Source organism: Gossypium arboreum, chromosome 9 (genome assembly GCF_025698485.1).
Source record: "Gossypium arboreum isolate Shixiya-1 chromosome 9, ASM2569848v2, whole genome shotgun sequence".
NCBI lineage: Eukaryota > Viridiplantae > Streptophyta > Magnoliopsida > Malvales > Malvaceae > Gossypium > Gossypium arboreum.
Genome location: NC_069078.1, coordinates 64,267,423 through 64,285,799, shown reverse-complemented (window position 1 = coordinate 64,285,799; position 18,377 = coordinate 64,267,423). Strand labels below are relative to the sequence as shown.

Here is an 18,377-nt window from a genome sequence, read left to right as displayed (position 1 = left end):
GGTTACTATATATCAACAAGGAAGGTGTTGGCGTCCTCCCCATTTCCGATCGCCTCAGAACCCCCTTCAAATGCTGGTGAATCACACCGACGTTGGAATAGCTGGAGTCGTCATTCCCTCCTCAAGCTTCATATCTAGGGGTAAAAAGGTAAGCTATGAAGCTCAGACCTTCCTTGGTGATGACCACAACACCAAATTTTCGTAGGGTCTAGCCTTGTCACGATTGGAGTCACTCCTTTAATGCATCGGCTCGTCCAAAAGCATGGCCAAAGAAGTTATTGCACCGGAGGAAGGAAAGAGAAGAGGGAGAAAAGGGGAAAAGATAGGCTTATGAAGAAGGAGGGAGACTAAGCCACCAGTCGTAGATGGCTAGCCGCTCAGGTTAACACACCCAATAAAAATAAGATTTTTTTCAGAGAGAATGTGGTGGCGGACATGAAAAAAAGAAAAAAGATTTTATTACCTAACACCCCCTTAATTTTTACCATATTCATTAATGCAACTTGATGCGTCCGTGATGCTTAGCAGGTGCTTTTACGGTACTTGGCTTAACAACACGACATTCCCTACACGGCGAGACAAATGATCGAAGCAATTTCCGGCCGAACGAAGGTTTCCAGCCCATCGTCTCTCTTTTACCTTGATTCCTCACTTCCCCATTCCATTTCCTCTTGCCATCGCCGCCAAGAGATGGTGGTCGTGATTTCAACAAGAACTCAAGTGGCAAGAGATGACCGCCACCGGAGTCGGGTCGGGAACTTTTATTCGAGTCATGGGGACTTTGATCTTTGTTGCTTTGATGATTTGGAGGGTCGATGCATACGAGGCTAGTGAAGGAGAGAGAATAGTCGAGTGATGATGAATTGCTATGATCGGTTGCAACATCCATGGAAATCTTGTTTTGCTTTTGGCTTCCCATTGACAATGGTGTTATATATTTATCCACCTTGTTCCATGGGATATTCGGATGTTTGTTTTTAACTTTAATTTTTCTCATGTTTTCTAAAGTAATTTTCTCTTATGTGTATTTGTTTCATTAAAATAGTTTTATTTAAAATAATTTGTATAAAATATTTTTAAGAGATTTATTTATTAACTTATTCGAGGAAGTAAGTTATTTTCTAAAAGTTATTTTCAGTGAAACAAATAGTCCTCTTTATTATTAAGTACTTGGGAGATCCTATATTATAGGAATTATATCAAATTAGTCTCTCTATTATTAAATAGATCAATTTAGTCTTTATATTATTAAAAGAACTAAATAAGTCCATATTGTATAAGAGTTAACATTTGTTGTATAAAAAAATCTTGAAATTTTTTATTTTCAATTGTAGTTCAATTTCAAACAAAAGATTTCATTTAAAGAACCATAAAAACTTTAAAAATATAAACTTTGTTAAGCGAATAAATGTTAACTACATTCTAATTTGGTCTTATTTATTGTTTTTAATAATAAAAGGATTAAATTGATTTATTTAATAATAAATAGACTAATTTGATATAATCCCTATAATATAGGGATCTCTAAATATTTCACCTAAATATCATTATCATAACAAGATAGTGAAGTCTAATAATTTGAGTGCATTGTTTCACCAGTTACATCTTTGAAACCTGTTGGGTGGATTTAACAAAGGAGGTGGTGAAATAAAATAATAAAACTATGTCTTTTATTTCTTTAGATCTTAATGAACTTAAAATAATTCTGTCTTTTTTGTTAAAACAACCTTTGAAATGACAAAGATGGGAAATGTTGGTTTATGTTTAACTGTTGTTTGCCAAATGTTTTATCTCTTGACCTATTCAATGTAAATCACAAAATTCGAAATATATTCAAATAAGATTCATTAGAGAATATATTTAATGTACAATTCACAATCTTATATTGCGATTAATATAAATTTTGTAACATTTTTTTTTATAGTCTGCAATTAGAAGGAAATATTTTTTCAAATTCTTGTTATAGCTATTTCAGACACTGAAGTAACTATTGGATTAGCTAGCTATTGTGTCCTCGATTTATCGTAATAGAAAATCAACGCGTGTCAATCAATCACTTTTGTTGAATAAGTAATATTAAATTATAAAGTTCACCAATTTGAATTAGCATGTACAATATGTTGAAATCTACATCATGTTTTCGAAAACATAAGAAATCAAAGTATCTAGGTTCTTTCTTATGAGTTGATCTTGAAAGAAATTGATTAGAAAATTTCTGGTAAATCGTTAATTTATATGGTATTTAACTATATTTATTTACAAGTTTATATTGAAAAAATTATAATTTTTGGAAACTTTGAGCCATATTCTCGATTGGTAAAGGTGGAGAGTTGAGTCATAAAATTATGGTTTTATATTTCACTCCTTGAGACCTTTACAATGGTATATCATATACTTAAAATGATTGAGTGATAAATGATAAATTGATATCAAAGTAAGCTACTTGTGAATATTTGTTGAGGAAAAGAAAAACTGAGATCCCACATTGGTTAAATACCAAGTGTGAGATGTGTTTATATATGAAAATCACATAAAAAGTGATTAAATGACTAAGCTTGAAACCTTACCTCGAAAAAAAATACCCTCTTATATTAAGATTATTTTGTACTCCAAAATTCTTCTCTTTTTCCTCTCCATATTTTCCAATGTTCCAGTGATAGAAAAAGACAAGGTTTGTTCGTTGATCCCTACAAAGTAGAGGTGATCATGGGCCGGGTTCGGGCCGAGCCAAAATAAAATTTTAGGCCCGTCTACTAGGCTCGGCTCGGCCCGAAATATAGGCCTAAAATTTTGTCCAAGCCCGGCCCGACCCATATTAATTTTTTTCTTATTTTATTAAATAAAAAAATTTAAAAATATAATAAATCAAATATATTTAAAAACATAAAAATAAATATTAAAACAAATAAAAATAATACTAAAACAATTCTTAAAACAATACACAAATTAACAATATAATAAAAAATAGTTATATTAAAATTTTAAAATAATTTAAAAAAAATATATATATATATATATTAATATATAATTCGGGTCAGGCCGGGCCAGGCCCTGGCCAAAAAACTCTTACCCGAGGCCCGGCCCATTTTCTAAACGGGCCTCGTTTTTTTGCCCAAGCCCATTTTTCGGGCCTATATTTTTACCCAAACCCTCCCATTTTTCGGGCGGGCCTTCAGGCCGCCCGGCCCATGATCAGCTCTACTACAGAGGTGCTTAAGACAAATTTTAATATTTTGCAATTCTCTAATCCAAGACGAACGAGACACCATGGCAAAAACGAATTGTATTTTATTTCAAAATAAAAATAAAAATTGAATAAAATCTCTTTCGGGATTTATTCCTGCTTCAACGGATTTCATTCATTTTATTTTATTTCATTTTATTTCCAAACAAGAATTAAAGTTAAATAAAATCTGTTCCGGGATTTATTACTGTCCTTCAATAGATTTCATTCCATTTTTTATTTTATTTTCAAAATGAGTATTAAAATTAAATAAAATCTGTTTCAAGATTTATTCCCACCATTCAAAAACAGATTTTATTCCATTTTTTATTTTGTTTCCAAAATGAGTATTAAATTGAAGTAAATCCTGTTACTCATTTTGGACCTTTTCTCATTTGGGAAAAAAAATCAAAATTGGAATAAAATTCATTAAACGGAGAGAATAAATCTCAAAACAGATTTTATTTAATTTTAATACTCGTTTTGGAAACAAAATCAAAATTGGAATAAAATTAGTTAATCAACGGAATAAATCACGAAATGATTTTATTTAATTTTAATACTTATTTTGAAATAAAATAAAAATAGAATAAAATCATTGAACAATGAGAATAAATCCCAAAATAGATTTTATTCAATTTTAATTTTTATTTCAAATAAAATATAATTCTTTTCACCTTGGTGTCTCGTTCGTCTCAGATTAGAGAATTGCAAAATACTAAAATCTATCTTAAGATTATTGGACAAAACACGATAGCGAACAAATATGAATATAAATAAACAAATATTTATATAAAATAAAATAAATATTTATATTTAAAATTCAAATACTAAAAATCAATTAAATAAATAAGATTACAGAAAACCAAAAATCGATAAAGAATTGAGTTTTACTATATGTTGATGCCTATTTTACATAATTTTCTTAAGACAGATTTGGTCGCTCCTACGGTACTTAGAGAAACATTGGCCGATTGACTCTCAGGATACAACATTACGGTGATTGAAGAAATAACACATTTACAGAGATCAACAAACAAACCTACAAACCTTACATTTTTCTATTACCGGAACATTGAAAAATATGGAGAGGAAAAAGAGAAGAATTTTGGAGAACAATATAATCTCGGTGTGAGAGAATACTTTTTATTTTTCAAAATATTCTAAAGAATTCTTAGGCCTTTTATAGGCATTCAGTATAGAGGAATTTTGGAAATATCCATAAATAAAGATACATAATCTATATTAAATGAGCAATTAAATCAATCTGATTAAAATCAAATCAATTTGATTAGAATAAAATAAAATCAAGATATATGTCCATTTTAAATCAAATTTTGTATATATTTGTTGAGAAAAATAAATTTCGTGTTGGGCTAAAATATTCACAAATCCATTTTAGGCTCAATTAATCCAAATATTTTGTGCAGCTAACATTGTGCAAGTACAACCCAACCTTGATGGATTTAGATTTGCACCCTCTAAACTTTCAAGATTAGTCATTCAATCATTATTAAGTGAGCGTTCTCATATATAAACACATTTTACACTTGATATTTAACCAATGTGGAATTTAAGCTTTTCTTTTCCTCAACAAATATTCACAAGTAGCTTATTTTGAGCATAAATTTTTCATTCATCACTCAACCATTTTGAGCATATGATATACTGTTGTAAATGTCTCATGGAGTAGAATATAAAACCATAATTTTATGATTCAGCTCTCCAACTTTACCAATCGAAAATATGCATCAAAGTTTCCAAAAATTACAATTTTTCCAATAGTTTACTAGATTGAAATTTTATGGTGTTCAAAAATTTATAGATCCCATGTCACATTCAGTAAAAATTTATGATACATGTATTGGGTGTACTCAATGTGTCCGAGCCTACCCCACCGATGTGTTAGAAATGATACCTTAGGATGGATGTAAAGCTAAACAAATTGCTTCCGCTATGATAAATTTTGAATTTAAGTGTTCAAAAATTCAAAATCTTATCTTACCAACATACCGTGGTTTTTATATAATTTTAAATTAGATATGTTCATGAGTTGAGTTATCCACCCACGATCAACAATCCATCAGAATTATAGAAGGGTTTGGACAAAAAAAAGGACCAAAAAATGAGTTTTGACAAAAAATTAGGCCTATTTAAAATATTAGCTAGAATTGGGCTTCAACATTCAAAGTCTAATTATTTTTATAATTTTGTAATATTTTTATTTTATTTTATATATTATAAAACTTATATAACATAAAATTAAATATATAATAATACAATACCGTGTAAACATTAAAAATTATGTTAAATTGTCTAAATTTAGAATTTTAATAAAAGAAAAACTATCTAAAATATCAAATACTAAATTAAAAATAATATAAATGGACCTAAAACCAGTTTAGGTTAGTCATTTACAAATATGAACAGTCTTGAACAAAATTTTAAACTTATATTTTGAGTAGTGCCATAAAACATAATGTGTACTACATATTTAATCCCAAGTCCGATTGACAAATACCTCTATCCTAATACATTCTAATACGGACTAATTTGCTTTTTATTTATTCCTTTCTTTTCTTTTGCACATGTATAAAGTTTCTCATGTTAAAATTTTAATCACATTACAATCTTTTGTATACACAGAAAATATTAATAAAAATCTTGTGTTAAGTTCATTATTTTTTTACCAATTTATTTACAAATTGAGGAAAGGGATTAATCCTTTATTGAAAAAAAAACTAATAAGAATGAAAAATAAAAAGATTGTTTTATTTAAAACCCTAATTATGAAATACCCTCTCTCCTACTTCATACCTCAGAATGCATTGTTCTTATAGAGAGAAAGGCATTTTCACATCTTCTTAACTAGAAATGGTTGGGGAGAGAAAATGTTACTCTTTTTAGGGCACTCCTGAGAACAGATTCAGTGGATACGAGGTGAGGCCTGTAGCTTAGAATAGTAGAGCACGTGGCTATGAACCATGGTGTCGGGGGTTCGAATCCCTCCTCGCCCACAACCGGCCCAAAAGGGAAAGACCTTTCCCTCTGGGGGTAGGAAAATCATGATCGAGATAGCGAATCCAAAGTTATGAAACTTGAGCGTGAATCTTTTACCGAAATGGATTAGCCTTTTATTTATTATTTATCATATATTTTCGAAATGGAGTAGCTATGAAACAAAATAAGCATATTTTATTACCAAACAAGTCTTTTCAAATTCTCAACCCTTGCTTCCTTAAGTTGTTGATAATGATTAATAAAATTAATTTATTATTAATAAAAATTTAATTTTATCTATCTATTTTATACAATATTATTTAATTTATTTTAAATATTTAATATATATTTGAATTAGAATAAAATAAAATTTAAAGTAAAAATTTCAAAATAAAATTTAAAATATTCAATTTCAATTTCAATTAAAATGAAATTCGATAGTATGTAAAATAAATTTAAAATTAAATGGTTTTTTTATGATTTTGTAATTAGAAAAACATTATAAAAATAATAAAATAAATGAGAAAATAGTTTTGTCTTAAATAGTGAATTTTAATTTAAAACTAAATATTAATTAATAATAAACTAAAATTTGTTAATAATAAAATTTAACTTTAAAGGAGAGGAACTACAAATGTTATATTATCTCCGTCATGCAAAATTGATTCGATCGAGCTATAAAAGTAAAATTTTGTATCATCAAAATTATCATCTACCATTATTATTTATCTATAATTAAATTAACTTAATTAATAAAAAAATAAAGAAATTAGCTTGTTTTTGAAGTGCTTTACATTATTTTTAATTAATTTAAATTAATGTAGACATAAATAATAAATATTGTTTTAACTTTAATCTATGTAACTAGTTCTTTTCTTTTTAAAAAGTGGTTAAATTTTAGTTGAAATCATTCTATTATGTTTATATTGATATTTAATTATTACATTTTAATTTGTGATGTAATTTAATCTTTAGATTTTTATAATATTATTAATTTGTTCAAATAATTAAAACGTTAACTTTTCGATTAAAATATTACATAATTTTCAATTTAAATGTCTTAAGAATCTTAAAGATGGATACATGACTTTTCATTTCTTTTGGTTTGTCTTACATTGTTTTCTGACATTATAAGCCAATTGCCAACTTCAATTTAGCCCTATACTGTATTGAAACTTAATATTTAATCTATATACTTTAATTTTTAAAATAATTTGATCCTTCTACTTTTATAATGTCATTAGTTAGTCTCGATTCTTAATATTGTTGACTATTTTAATCAAAATGCATATGCCGATTGTTTTAAGAACTCTATTCTAGCAAAAAAAAATATTTTATCATAATGAGTTTGAATGGATGTTTTGGTAAAACTCACATCAATATTTCAATGTTTTTTTTATTACATGACTCTAAGTGATTTTTTTAAAATTTAAAATATCACATCAATAAATTTAATAAAAGAATATTATCTGTGGTAACAAGACCTAAAATTATAAATTTGAAAAGAAAAAGGGCTAAATTTTTAAAAATAAAAATAGAGATTAAATTTCAAATATACAAAATGTATAAAAATTTAGAGTATATTTTAATTTTCAAATTTTATTATATATAATTCAACACAAACAAATAATAAAATCATACTAATGAATAAAATTAATCATTTTGGACAATCTTTAGGTCACTCACCTAAAGAAATTATATTATACAATAAATACCTTATTAATTGAATTGTATGTCCAAAAAGAGAATTAAGTTTCAAAGCTTTCCACTCTAACCAAGTTTTGATGAATCCACATGTGTGATTATTGTTTATCTTTAAATTAAATTAAATAGAAATTAATTTTAAAAAACATTTTGTAAATACATCATATTTTTAAGAATTATATAATTTTAATCGATTTAAATTAATCCAGAGATAAAGGCACGAAAATATCTTATATGATTTTCATTCAGTTTTTTTCAAAAATGATGTAAGAAATAATTTGTATTTTAAATATTAAACATTATTATATTAAAACCTTTTTCAAAATCAAATATAGGTAATATTTGGAGCAATCTTAATTTACCCAGAATTAAATCTACAATAAGTTTGAATTAATTCTCAAATAATTATTTTCCAGGCATAATATTTATGTGAGTTTTATTAAAATATCCATTCCAACTCGTATTCATCTTGATGATATTTGAAGCGGAATGCATCCAAAATAAAATTTAGGCAATTGAATAAAAATTATAGGAAAAAATTTGGTAAATTACATTGGAGATTATTTTAAAGTAGTACTTAATCTTTTTTATTAATTTAGTCATTGCAATAAAAAATTTGACCAAAACTAAAATAGTCACTCAGCTGTTAAAAAAAGAAAAAATTGTTCTTTTAGTCCCTTTAAAAATTATAAAATTTCAATTAACAGCGTTACTATACCTGCGAACTTTTAATTTTTTATGCTTAGGTAAAGGAAAATACATCAATTTACCGTAGCTCCGCCCTTTATAATGTCGCCACCGTCTCTGCTCTGTTGTCTTTCACCCGAACAAGAATATTCTATCATGGTTTCCGCCTTGAAAAACGTCATCACTAATTCAATACCTTCCTCTTCCTCCACTTTTGATGTTGCTGTTGACTTTAGTTGGAAAATAAATGAATGGAATGCACAAATATTTATGGTGCATTTGAAAAACTGGTTTCAAGTTAGAAAATAAATAAATGGGAAAACATGGGTAATTAAGAAATTTACTTCAGTGTCAAGATCGGAGGAAGAAACGAATGAGATAGTGGCGGAAGACGGAGGTGGAAGTATATCAGAGGTTGGATTTAGCATTTTTATGTTATTTAATATAGGGGTTTTTTATGGAGATTTAAGGAATTAACTTAAAATTTCGTAACTTTTAAGGGACAAAAATAAAATTTTTCCTTTTTTGTTAGGTCTAGTCATAACAGTTGAGTGTTTGGCCAATTTTTTTAATAGCACTTACTAAATTGACAAAAACAAAGGGACTAAAAGAGGAACAATACTATTTTAGGGTGACCTCTAGTGAATTTACCCAAAAATTTATCATAACTTTCAAGTTTAAACAAAATTTATTTTATTAATATTATATTTTAGGATAATGTAACTTTTAGTCCCTAATAACTTTTCTCAATTTGGGTTTTGTAATTTTTTTTTCCATATTTGACAATTTTTTTTTTCTTTAAATTTTGGTTCTATGATAACTTTGAGATTATCCCACTATCAAAACTAAAAAAATGTTGTGGCTTCATTAGATTAGGGAAGAATTTCATCAGAGAAGAAATTGCTGCAATTCAATTCAAGAACTTCCATCTCATTGTCCTCTGTTTTCCTAGTACTGAGCCATCAATGAATCCCATGATCCTCACCCCACATCCCTCATATCTTGTCATTGCTCTAATCATGGCTGCCATTGTTGGGTATCCTTAGTTTATCCCTGCCAAAAAACTGCATGTGAGTATTGTATAGTATACTTTCATTTCACTTTCAATGATTTCCCAGTTTGTGTCTTAAGTCTCTTAGCCATGCAAACCATATGGATGGAAGCAGAGGAAGAGAAGGTGGCAGCTTAATTGATCGACATGTTGCAAGTATGAATGCCATATGTTCGACATGTGTCTTCTTTGAGGGTCTTTGGTCTTTTTCTTCGTCCAAACTTGACCCAGTTTTGAAATTTCAGGTCTTGGAAAGGATCAAGCTTTGTTGGGTCTATCCCATCTCTGTGTCACTTGAATTCTTTTTCATGGCCCAGGGGAGATCCTCTTGTTGTGGCATTGGGCCAGTGCTTTTGAGAACAATGCTTGAACCAATCCCACATTGCTACTGTTATAGAGCTTCCTTTCAAACAACTGTAACGCTTCATTGGGAAATTCAACGCAAGTCAAAAGAGTTGAATGCTGGGTTTGGGTATGAAATTATTGTTTTATTTAAGTTTTTATGTATTTGTAAGTATATGAATATGCATAGGACATGAATTTTAGAATTGGGATAATATAGATGGAAGCTATTTTTCACATAAGCCAAATGCAGTGTGGTATGAATATGGATATAAAGAAATCACTTTCAGATACTATGCCCCTTTTTGACATCAAAGTTAACTTCATTTGAATCAATATCACCAGTGTTTTCTCATTTTAAGTTATTTATTAAATGGTTTTATTATTTTTATTATTTGGATTTGGAAGAAAATATCTTTAAAACTTTCCTTAATTGAAATAATTGGAACTTATGACACATTAAGTGATTCTGCTTAAATATTTTCTGACCATATGATGATCATTAAATCTTTCAAGCTGAGATATGGAGTTCAGTTCTTACTGAAGAAATTGCTGTGATAGTGCAACTGTAAACCTTGGCTAAGTTCTGTAATTTTTTTGTTATAAAATTGAAGAATTAGACAACATATGTTACATATCAGCATAAGTAGAATTTTTACCATGTATAGGTACTTTGCTTTGTTCCGATGATTACACAAATATTATGTTGGGACTTAGGACAGTTATGACAGCTTTAATGCGAAAATGTTAAGTAAAATCTACTCTTTTATGAATAAAGCTTTAGAATCTGGTTTCCAGGTCAGTCCTGAAAATTCAGGTTTAGGAAAGGGTCGAGCTTCGCTGGGTCTATCGCGTTCTGAAGTGTTGCTTTCATTTCTCCATGGCCCAGGACGATGTACTTCTTGTGACCAGAAAATGGCATTGGGCCACTGCATTCATGTACAATGCTTAAACGATCCCACATTGCTTACAATAATATCTTGTCTGTCATACTGCCCCCTTTCCAACAATTGTAACGCTTCAATGGGAAATTCAATGCAAGTCAGAAAAAAAGGGATTAATTCAGAGTTGAACGTTCGAGATAGGTATGTATTTATATGTGTTATGTTTTTTGTGGGATGTGTACATGTATTTATTTAAGTTTTTATATATTTGAAGTATTATATATGAATACGTAGGACATGAATGTTAGAGTTCGGATAATATAGATAGAAGCTATTTTCCACATAGTCAAATGCAGTGTTGTATGAATATGGAGAGAGAAATCACTTTCAGATATTAGGGCCCTTTAGATACCAATGTTAACTTCATTTGAATCAATATTATGAATGTTATTCTTATTTTAAGTTATTTGTTAAAGGTTTAATTATTATTATTTTGTTTTTGGATTTGGAAGAAAAGATTCTTTTCTTATTTGAATCATATGCATTAATCACTGGACAAAAAGTTTGAATGCAAAGATTTATTAGAGGTTGAATAATTATGACATAGATAGGAAATTGTATTTAAACTTTTCCTTAAGTGAAATAATTGGAATTTAAGGACATATTATGTGATTATGCTTAAACATGTGTGATTATGCTTAAACATGTTGTGGCCAGCTTTTTACCATATATAGGTACTCTTCTTTATTTCAATGATAACACAAATGTTATGTTGGGACTTAGGACAGGTATGACAGCTTTAATGCGAAAGCGTTAAGTAAAATCTCCTCCTCTATGAATAAATCTTTAGAAGCCGGTTTCCAGGTCATGCGCCAGTCTACCATAAGCTTTTTTCAGTAAAAAAGGTGCCTAATGTGACTTTATAAAGTATTGAAACAGAAATCTGATTGTTTTAAAGGTTAATGAGATGTTGGCCTTAGACCTCCACCTTTGAACATATCTTACATTCTTTTAGTCTCTTTTATAATTTAGAGTTTCACATAGCTATTTCTGATTTGTTGTCATTATGTGTAATGCTGCCTTGAAATTTTAGTCTATTGTACCTAAAGCCGGAGTCTTTGAATTGCTTTCTTTTGCAAGCATCTGTCATAAGATGGTATTATAAACACCGGTGCCTATAATGGGCAATTGGCTTTGTTTGGCTTAAATGGTAGGACATGTTTGTCAATCTATATTTTTAAGTGATTATTTTGTAATTTTTTTCCCAAAAATATACAAATAAAGAAGTCGACATGAACGAGAAAGCGATTCCATCTTACCTAACATCGTCTTCGTGGAGTAAAATTAATGGCACTCATTTAACGTGTTCGGCGTTACGTTCTAGATGTTGACAGCTATGGGTATCTTCGGCAAGTGTTGCATACCTAGGCCTCATCGCTTGCATGAAGCTCTGCCTCTTGGTCTATATAGTTGAAACTTGTGCCTGTGAATTACCTCATTCAACAAATTCTCTCCTGAAAAACTCCTTATATATTACCATTTCTGAATTTTCTTCTCTTGCTTCAAAATCCGAAAATCACTCAAAGATATAAGTTGTAGAATCATCTTTATTGATGGACAGAGGCCTTCCGATCCTTCCTATGTAGGCAGAGAATTGAGACTTGCTCTGTAAGTAATCAAAAGGCCTTCTTATCGTAGCTGATATATCAAGTTGATTTCTTAGTTTTCTCTGTTAAAATTCTATCTAACCATTTTTCTTTTTCTTATGCTGCTTGTTCTAATTTAAGAGTGTAGGATTTCCGGCCCTCATTTTCGGACCACCTGTGTGCGTACTCATTATTGTAAATAGAGAAAACACCTACCTGGAATACCTCATTTCATCTATAACTTCAAGTTACCATGGTGCATGTTGTATATGTTTATCTGTATTTCAGGTCCATCTTAGGATTTTTCTACTGAAATGAAGATTTCTTAATTATGTAAATGTTGGTAAGAACAAGATTTAGCATTGTGTAGATGCATACGTGTTTCCTATTCCTGATCTGTCCCTACAGTCCGCATGTGACAACGGACAGAAAACCACCTTATAATCAGCTTAGTGATGCACTTCATGCTCAAATAGAAGGTTCTTGTTCTTATGGAAATATCATTCTTTAGTAAAGTAGGATTTGACTGTTCGTTTTTTATCCCATTAATCTGGCTGGGTTTCTAAGAGCATCCGCATGCCTTTCTCAGGTTGTAGTTAAGATGCCAATATAGTTTCTGAGCATTTAATGTCTCAGTTTCCAGGTTTCATATTGATATAGCCATAAATATATCATTAACTTGTTTTGATACCCTAATGTTGATTGCCTTTTTTTGGTCTTTGACACTTTAATACTTGAAATGTGGCCCTGCAATGAGTCCCAATTACTGCAATTTCCAATTTTTCACCTCAGTTTTTCATACATCAAAGGCATATGGTTACTGATTAGTGTTTTGGACAATGTTTTCATGCATTAATCACCAATTTTTTCAGTTCATTTTGTCTTTTCCACAGGTTGAACCTGATGGCAGGTTTTGATCCTTCAAGTAGACGATAAAACAAGCCGGATATGGCAACCAAAAAGCCGCAGAGTGGAGTGGATGACAAACATTGTGAAGTTAAACACACATCTAAGACAACCCTCATGGAAACCGATATTCCTTATTCAATTTCAGCCACACCTTGATCCAAACCATTCCACCATCGTTTTACTCACAAATAGAGGCATTATCTAAAACCAATTTCAAAAACCAAGAAAACGAAAAAAAACTAGAAAAGCACAGGTTATAAAGTTTAAAAACTAAAACTCCAATCCTTAGCCACCAACTACATTGTTCAACGCAGACGGTTATGAGTTAGCCAAGGAACAATGCGTGGTGTTCTGTGCAGAATCAGCCCAAGACTAGGGCCACATTTAAACCAAAGGTGGCGCCAACACTATCTCAAGCACACTCACTGGTCAGATGGGTATCCCGAAACCACCTTCCTCCGGCCACTTGTCAGCCAACCCACCACCCCATTGGCAATCTCTCGTTACTTCACTCTTGTTGTTTCTCTTCTCTCTTTCTATTTGCAGTTTCATGGCCTTTTTCTCTCTCCACAACCGATCCCTCTGCACCACTTGACGCGTTTCTCATGCTTTTTTCACACCTGGACTCACCCTAATGGAAGCATCTTACATCCCCATGACCTTATTGAGCCACACTTTGTTCTCACTCAAAACAGAAAAGAAGAACACACACAAAGTAGTGCACTCTCATCAACCTTCTCTGATCGTAACCAGCCCTGCAATCCCTTAGACTCATCATCATCACATTGCACCTTTGTCCTAATGGAGAATTCTTACATTCCCTTGTTCTCCACCACAGCCACCTCCAGCACCACCCCAATCACCACCACAACAACCACCCATTCCCCCTCAAACATGGATTGGTCTCAGAATTCTGACTTCTCCATGTTTGAACCAATGAACTCTCAGTTTCAACATCCATCACAGCTTTTGTCACCTAACCAGAGCCTGCAATTCCCATACAACCATTCCATAGAGCAGGCTCCTGTGTATCCTTTCTTTACGGGGCAAAAGGGGTTTGAATTTGGGGTATGTAAGGAACAAGAGAGAAGAACCAATGATCCTTATAGAACAAGGCTTGCAAGGATTAACAGAAAGTTGGCACGGCAAAGAAGCCTCCAAAGAAATGCTAATTCAGGGGCTTCAACACAAGTAGATGCAAGGAGACTGATAAACTCTGGTGCTGACACTGATACAAATAAAAACAAGGATACCAAAAAGGATCTATACAGGTTTTGCACAGCAGATAACAAGGTTCGTTTTTGAAAAACTTGTTGATCTTTTTGAGTTTTGAATTTCATTATCTTCACTAATGACTGAAATTGTTTATAACTTGGAATAATGCAGAGATTAAGGGTGTTGCTAAAGAAAGAGCTGAAGAACAGTGATGTTGGGTCCCTTGGGAGAATAGTTCTTCCAAAGGTGAGGTTAATTTACTTGATTGATCCATGAGGCCATTCTCAAGGCCTGTTCTTCCACTTTAAAGAATTTTGAAAGAAGAGAAATAAGTAAAAAAAGAGAGCCAACCAATAACTATTCCTTCATTTCGTCTCATTGATTACTGCAACATTGTTGTCATCTTTACACTGTTCAATAACTAATATTAATCCTTTCTTGACTTCTCGATTCTCGCACATTAAAAATCATCACAGTAAAAGGAAAAGATAACAGTCTTGTCGAGGCAGTAATTATCTTCTAATTTACAAAACGAATGATCATTATCTTGCATACTGATTTATTATTAATTTTCACTAATTATGCTCTAATCTTATGTTTTATCTATGGTGTTTATCTTAAAACCAGAGAGACGCAGAGGTAAACCTTCCACCACTATCTGATAAAGAAGGAATACAAGTTATGATCAAGGATGTATACTCTAACCATATGTGGACCCTCAAATACAAGTAATTCATTCTCAAAATTGATTCCATTCCGTCTTTTACTCATTTTCGAAAAACGGGTTTAGACAGATTTATTGGATGTCACCTTTTAAAAGGGTTTCAAATTTTATTTCTTAACTCTATTTGTTCATTTGATGTCTCAGGTTCTGGTCCAATAATAAGAGCAGAATGTATGTGCTGGAAAACACTGGTAAACCGTACATTGTTAATGACTTTTTTTGTTCATTTGAAACCCTTTTGTTATATGATTTTTTGCATTTTATTGTGTTTATAATATCATTTTTCAATTCATCAGGGGATTTTGTAAAGCAAAATGGACTAGGAACTGGAGATTCCCTTACACTTTATGAGGATGAAAGCAAGAACCTTGTGAGTTTTTGTTTTTTCTTATTAATCTTAGTAATTAAGATTTATTGAAAAATTCAATGTGGGATTTGAACATTAAAAAGAAAGGTAAAAAATGGTTTTAGCTTTGCTGGAGGACAGTAATGCCCTTGTTTTTTTCCTATATTTCCTTGGCAATATCATGTGCCTACAAAAAGCAAGGGTTAGAATGGACAAAATAACATAACTTTAATGGACACGTAACTGATGATGTGTTGGCAGTAGACTTACCTTTTAAAAGGACAGCTAGGATTGGTCACGTGTGCACTGCATCTTTGTGGCCCTTGTAACTGAAGTTAGGAGTTGAGTCGAGTTTAGCTTTGACTTGAAACTTCAAAGTTCAGTTCAAATTGGACCGAGTTTCACTTTTAAAATTTAAGCTCAGCTTAAATTTAAATAATCTTTTCAAGTTAAATCCGAATAATTTAGAACATTTAGTACTTAACATGTTTGATTACATTGCGTTTATTTCGATTTTGATTGTAAATGTAACGAATATTATCACCATCGATATCTAGACAAAAAAGAGTTTGAAATTACATAGACCTGCATTTATTTGTCCTATATGTGCACGTTCCCTTTGCCAGAAAATACTCAAATATAGACAAAATCTGTTGAATTTTGATCCCTTTTCCCCATACAATGCTTCTTTTTAGTGTCCGTTCCTTTTTGTCTAACTTATGATAACGTAAGAAGAAAACCATCTAAATATTCTCACTATTTTTGAGAAACAAAGATCACCCAGTTCTTTAAAATACAAAGCTATTGTGTTTTTAATGTCTCGTATTATTTGTTTGTCTTTTAATTGCATTTCTCTTTGCAGTATTTTTCTATAACAAAGGTGGCAACGGTTGCTGTCGAGTCTTCAAGCAATCAACAATACTACCATAACGTAAACAATAATGGCGAAGAAGGCAACGACAACAGCAACAATATGTATTTGCCATTTACATCCCAGTCTAAAGATGATGAAGCAGCATCTTTAGAGTTATTTATGGAGCAACAAGAACCTAATGATTTTATCATGACTTTGCCTATGGATTCTACTTATGGTTCACATACGATGTTCCCTGAGGAAACCAGACATTTACCTAACAACGTCGATCAAATGCCGTCGTTGTCAAGAAGTGTCGACGATATTTCTATCAACTTTGACGACTGCTATGGGGGTCTTGATATGTTACCTGAGGCAAATCAATACAATTTTTCTTTTTGATATGGAAGCATATCAGTGGTAGGATTCATGGGCTCATACAACAGTTTAGAATCAAAATAATAATTTAGTTCTTGTTTTTTCCTTTATAGATAAATATATATATATTTATTTGATATTTTCTCTTTTATTAGAGTTCAATGTTTATGTTTATTCTTCAATGTAAATGATTCCCAATTGGGGTGGAAAGAAATTATAGTTAAGAATTTTCTCTTGTTTACTTTCTTTTTTACTTTTATTTATGCCCATAAATATTGATGTTCATGAACATGAAGGTTATTTCATGATTGATGATGATAATGTGGATTTTGAGGTTGATTCAGTAATATCTTAGTTTCACATTAAGAAATTTTGAGATTAGAATTATATGGTTTAAAGTTTAGTTATTAATTTAAAATTTGTCTCAAGAGTTTTGGTGAATTAAAACAAAAATATTACCTTCAAATATATAAATTCTAAGTTGGAATTTAACCAAACAATTAGAATGATATAAAAATGAAATTTGATAATTTATTTTGAAAATTAATATTTTAATGATTTAATTTTTTTAAATATGTTTTATAATCCATAAAAAGCTATTTGATAGAAATTTGAGTTACTCATAAATTAATGAAGAATATTTTCATTTAATTTTAATTTTGTTAACATTATATATCCTTTAATTAAAATTTAACCTTGTTTAAAATAACTTGAAATGTTTTTAAAAAATAAAGATAAAAAAGTAAAATAAATTTTTCATAATTTAAAAATTACATTATTAAATAGTCTAATTATAATATATACTTAATTTTCAATAATATACTAAATATTTTATAAGTTAAATTCAATACTTATTTTTTCAATCATTAATTATTCAACACTTAAATTTTCAATTTATCAAATAAAACCTAATTTTAAATTTCTCCTATAGTTTGGAGACATCGATAAATTGACCCAAAGTATATATCATCGTTAACCACAACTGATTTGAGTTGTAATTTAATGTTAAGACTGACGAGTTGGCTAATAAAAAAACCTAATATGAACATTTTGAATTTTAAAATTATTACTGATTGGAATTTTTTTTGAATTTTGATTACTTACAATTTGGAATCACTTATGTAATTTTAAGATTCAAATCATTTCAAGTTGTAGTAAAATGAATTTGAATTATTAACTTTTATAATGGGTGAAATTCCAATTTGATTTTCAGATTGTACTACAATTGATAAATCTATTTATTATGATTTCAGACTTAATAAATATTATATTGGTTAACTTATTATTGTTAATATTGATTAATGAATAAAAATTGAATTAAAAATCAAACTGATTTCCAATTCAATTAATGCAATTCAACACTTAATTATACTTTAAATTTTCAGGTATATTAATCAACACAAATTAAGAAAAAA

At 30.0% G+C, this 18,377-nt stretch overlaps 1 protein-coding gene across 1 annotated transcript; it reads left to right on the top strand.

Annotated features, from left to right (window-relative positions):
- The first annotated feature begins 11,883 nt into the window (after nucleotides 1-11,883).
- On the top strand, nucleotides 11,884-17,203 carry LOC108454900 (B3 domain-containing transcription factor LEC2-like). Its single transcript, XM_053019324.1, has 7 exons — nucleotides 11,884-12,559; nucleotides 13,431-14,739; nucleotides 14,833-14,907; nucleotides 15,289-15,389; nucleotides 15,530-15,576; nucleotides 15,682-15,755; nucleotides 16,594-17,203. The coding sequence occupies exons 2-7, from the start codon at nucleotides 13,786-13,788 to the stop codon at nucleotides 16,984-16,986; spliced, it is 1,644 nt and encodes a 547-aa protein (XP_052875284.1). The 5' UTR covers nucleotides 11,884-12,559; nucleotides 13,431-13,785; the 3' UTR covers nucleotides 16,987-17,203.
- Nucleotides 17,204-18,377: the final 1,174 nt, after the last annotated feature.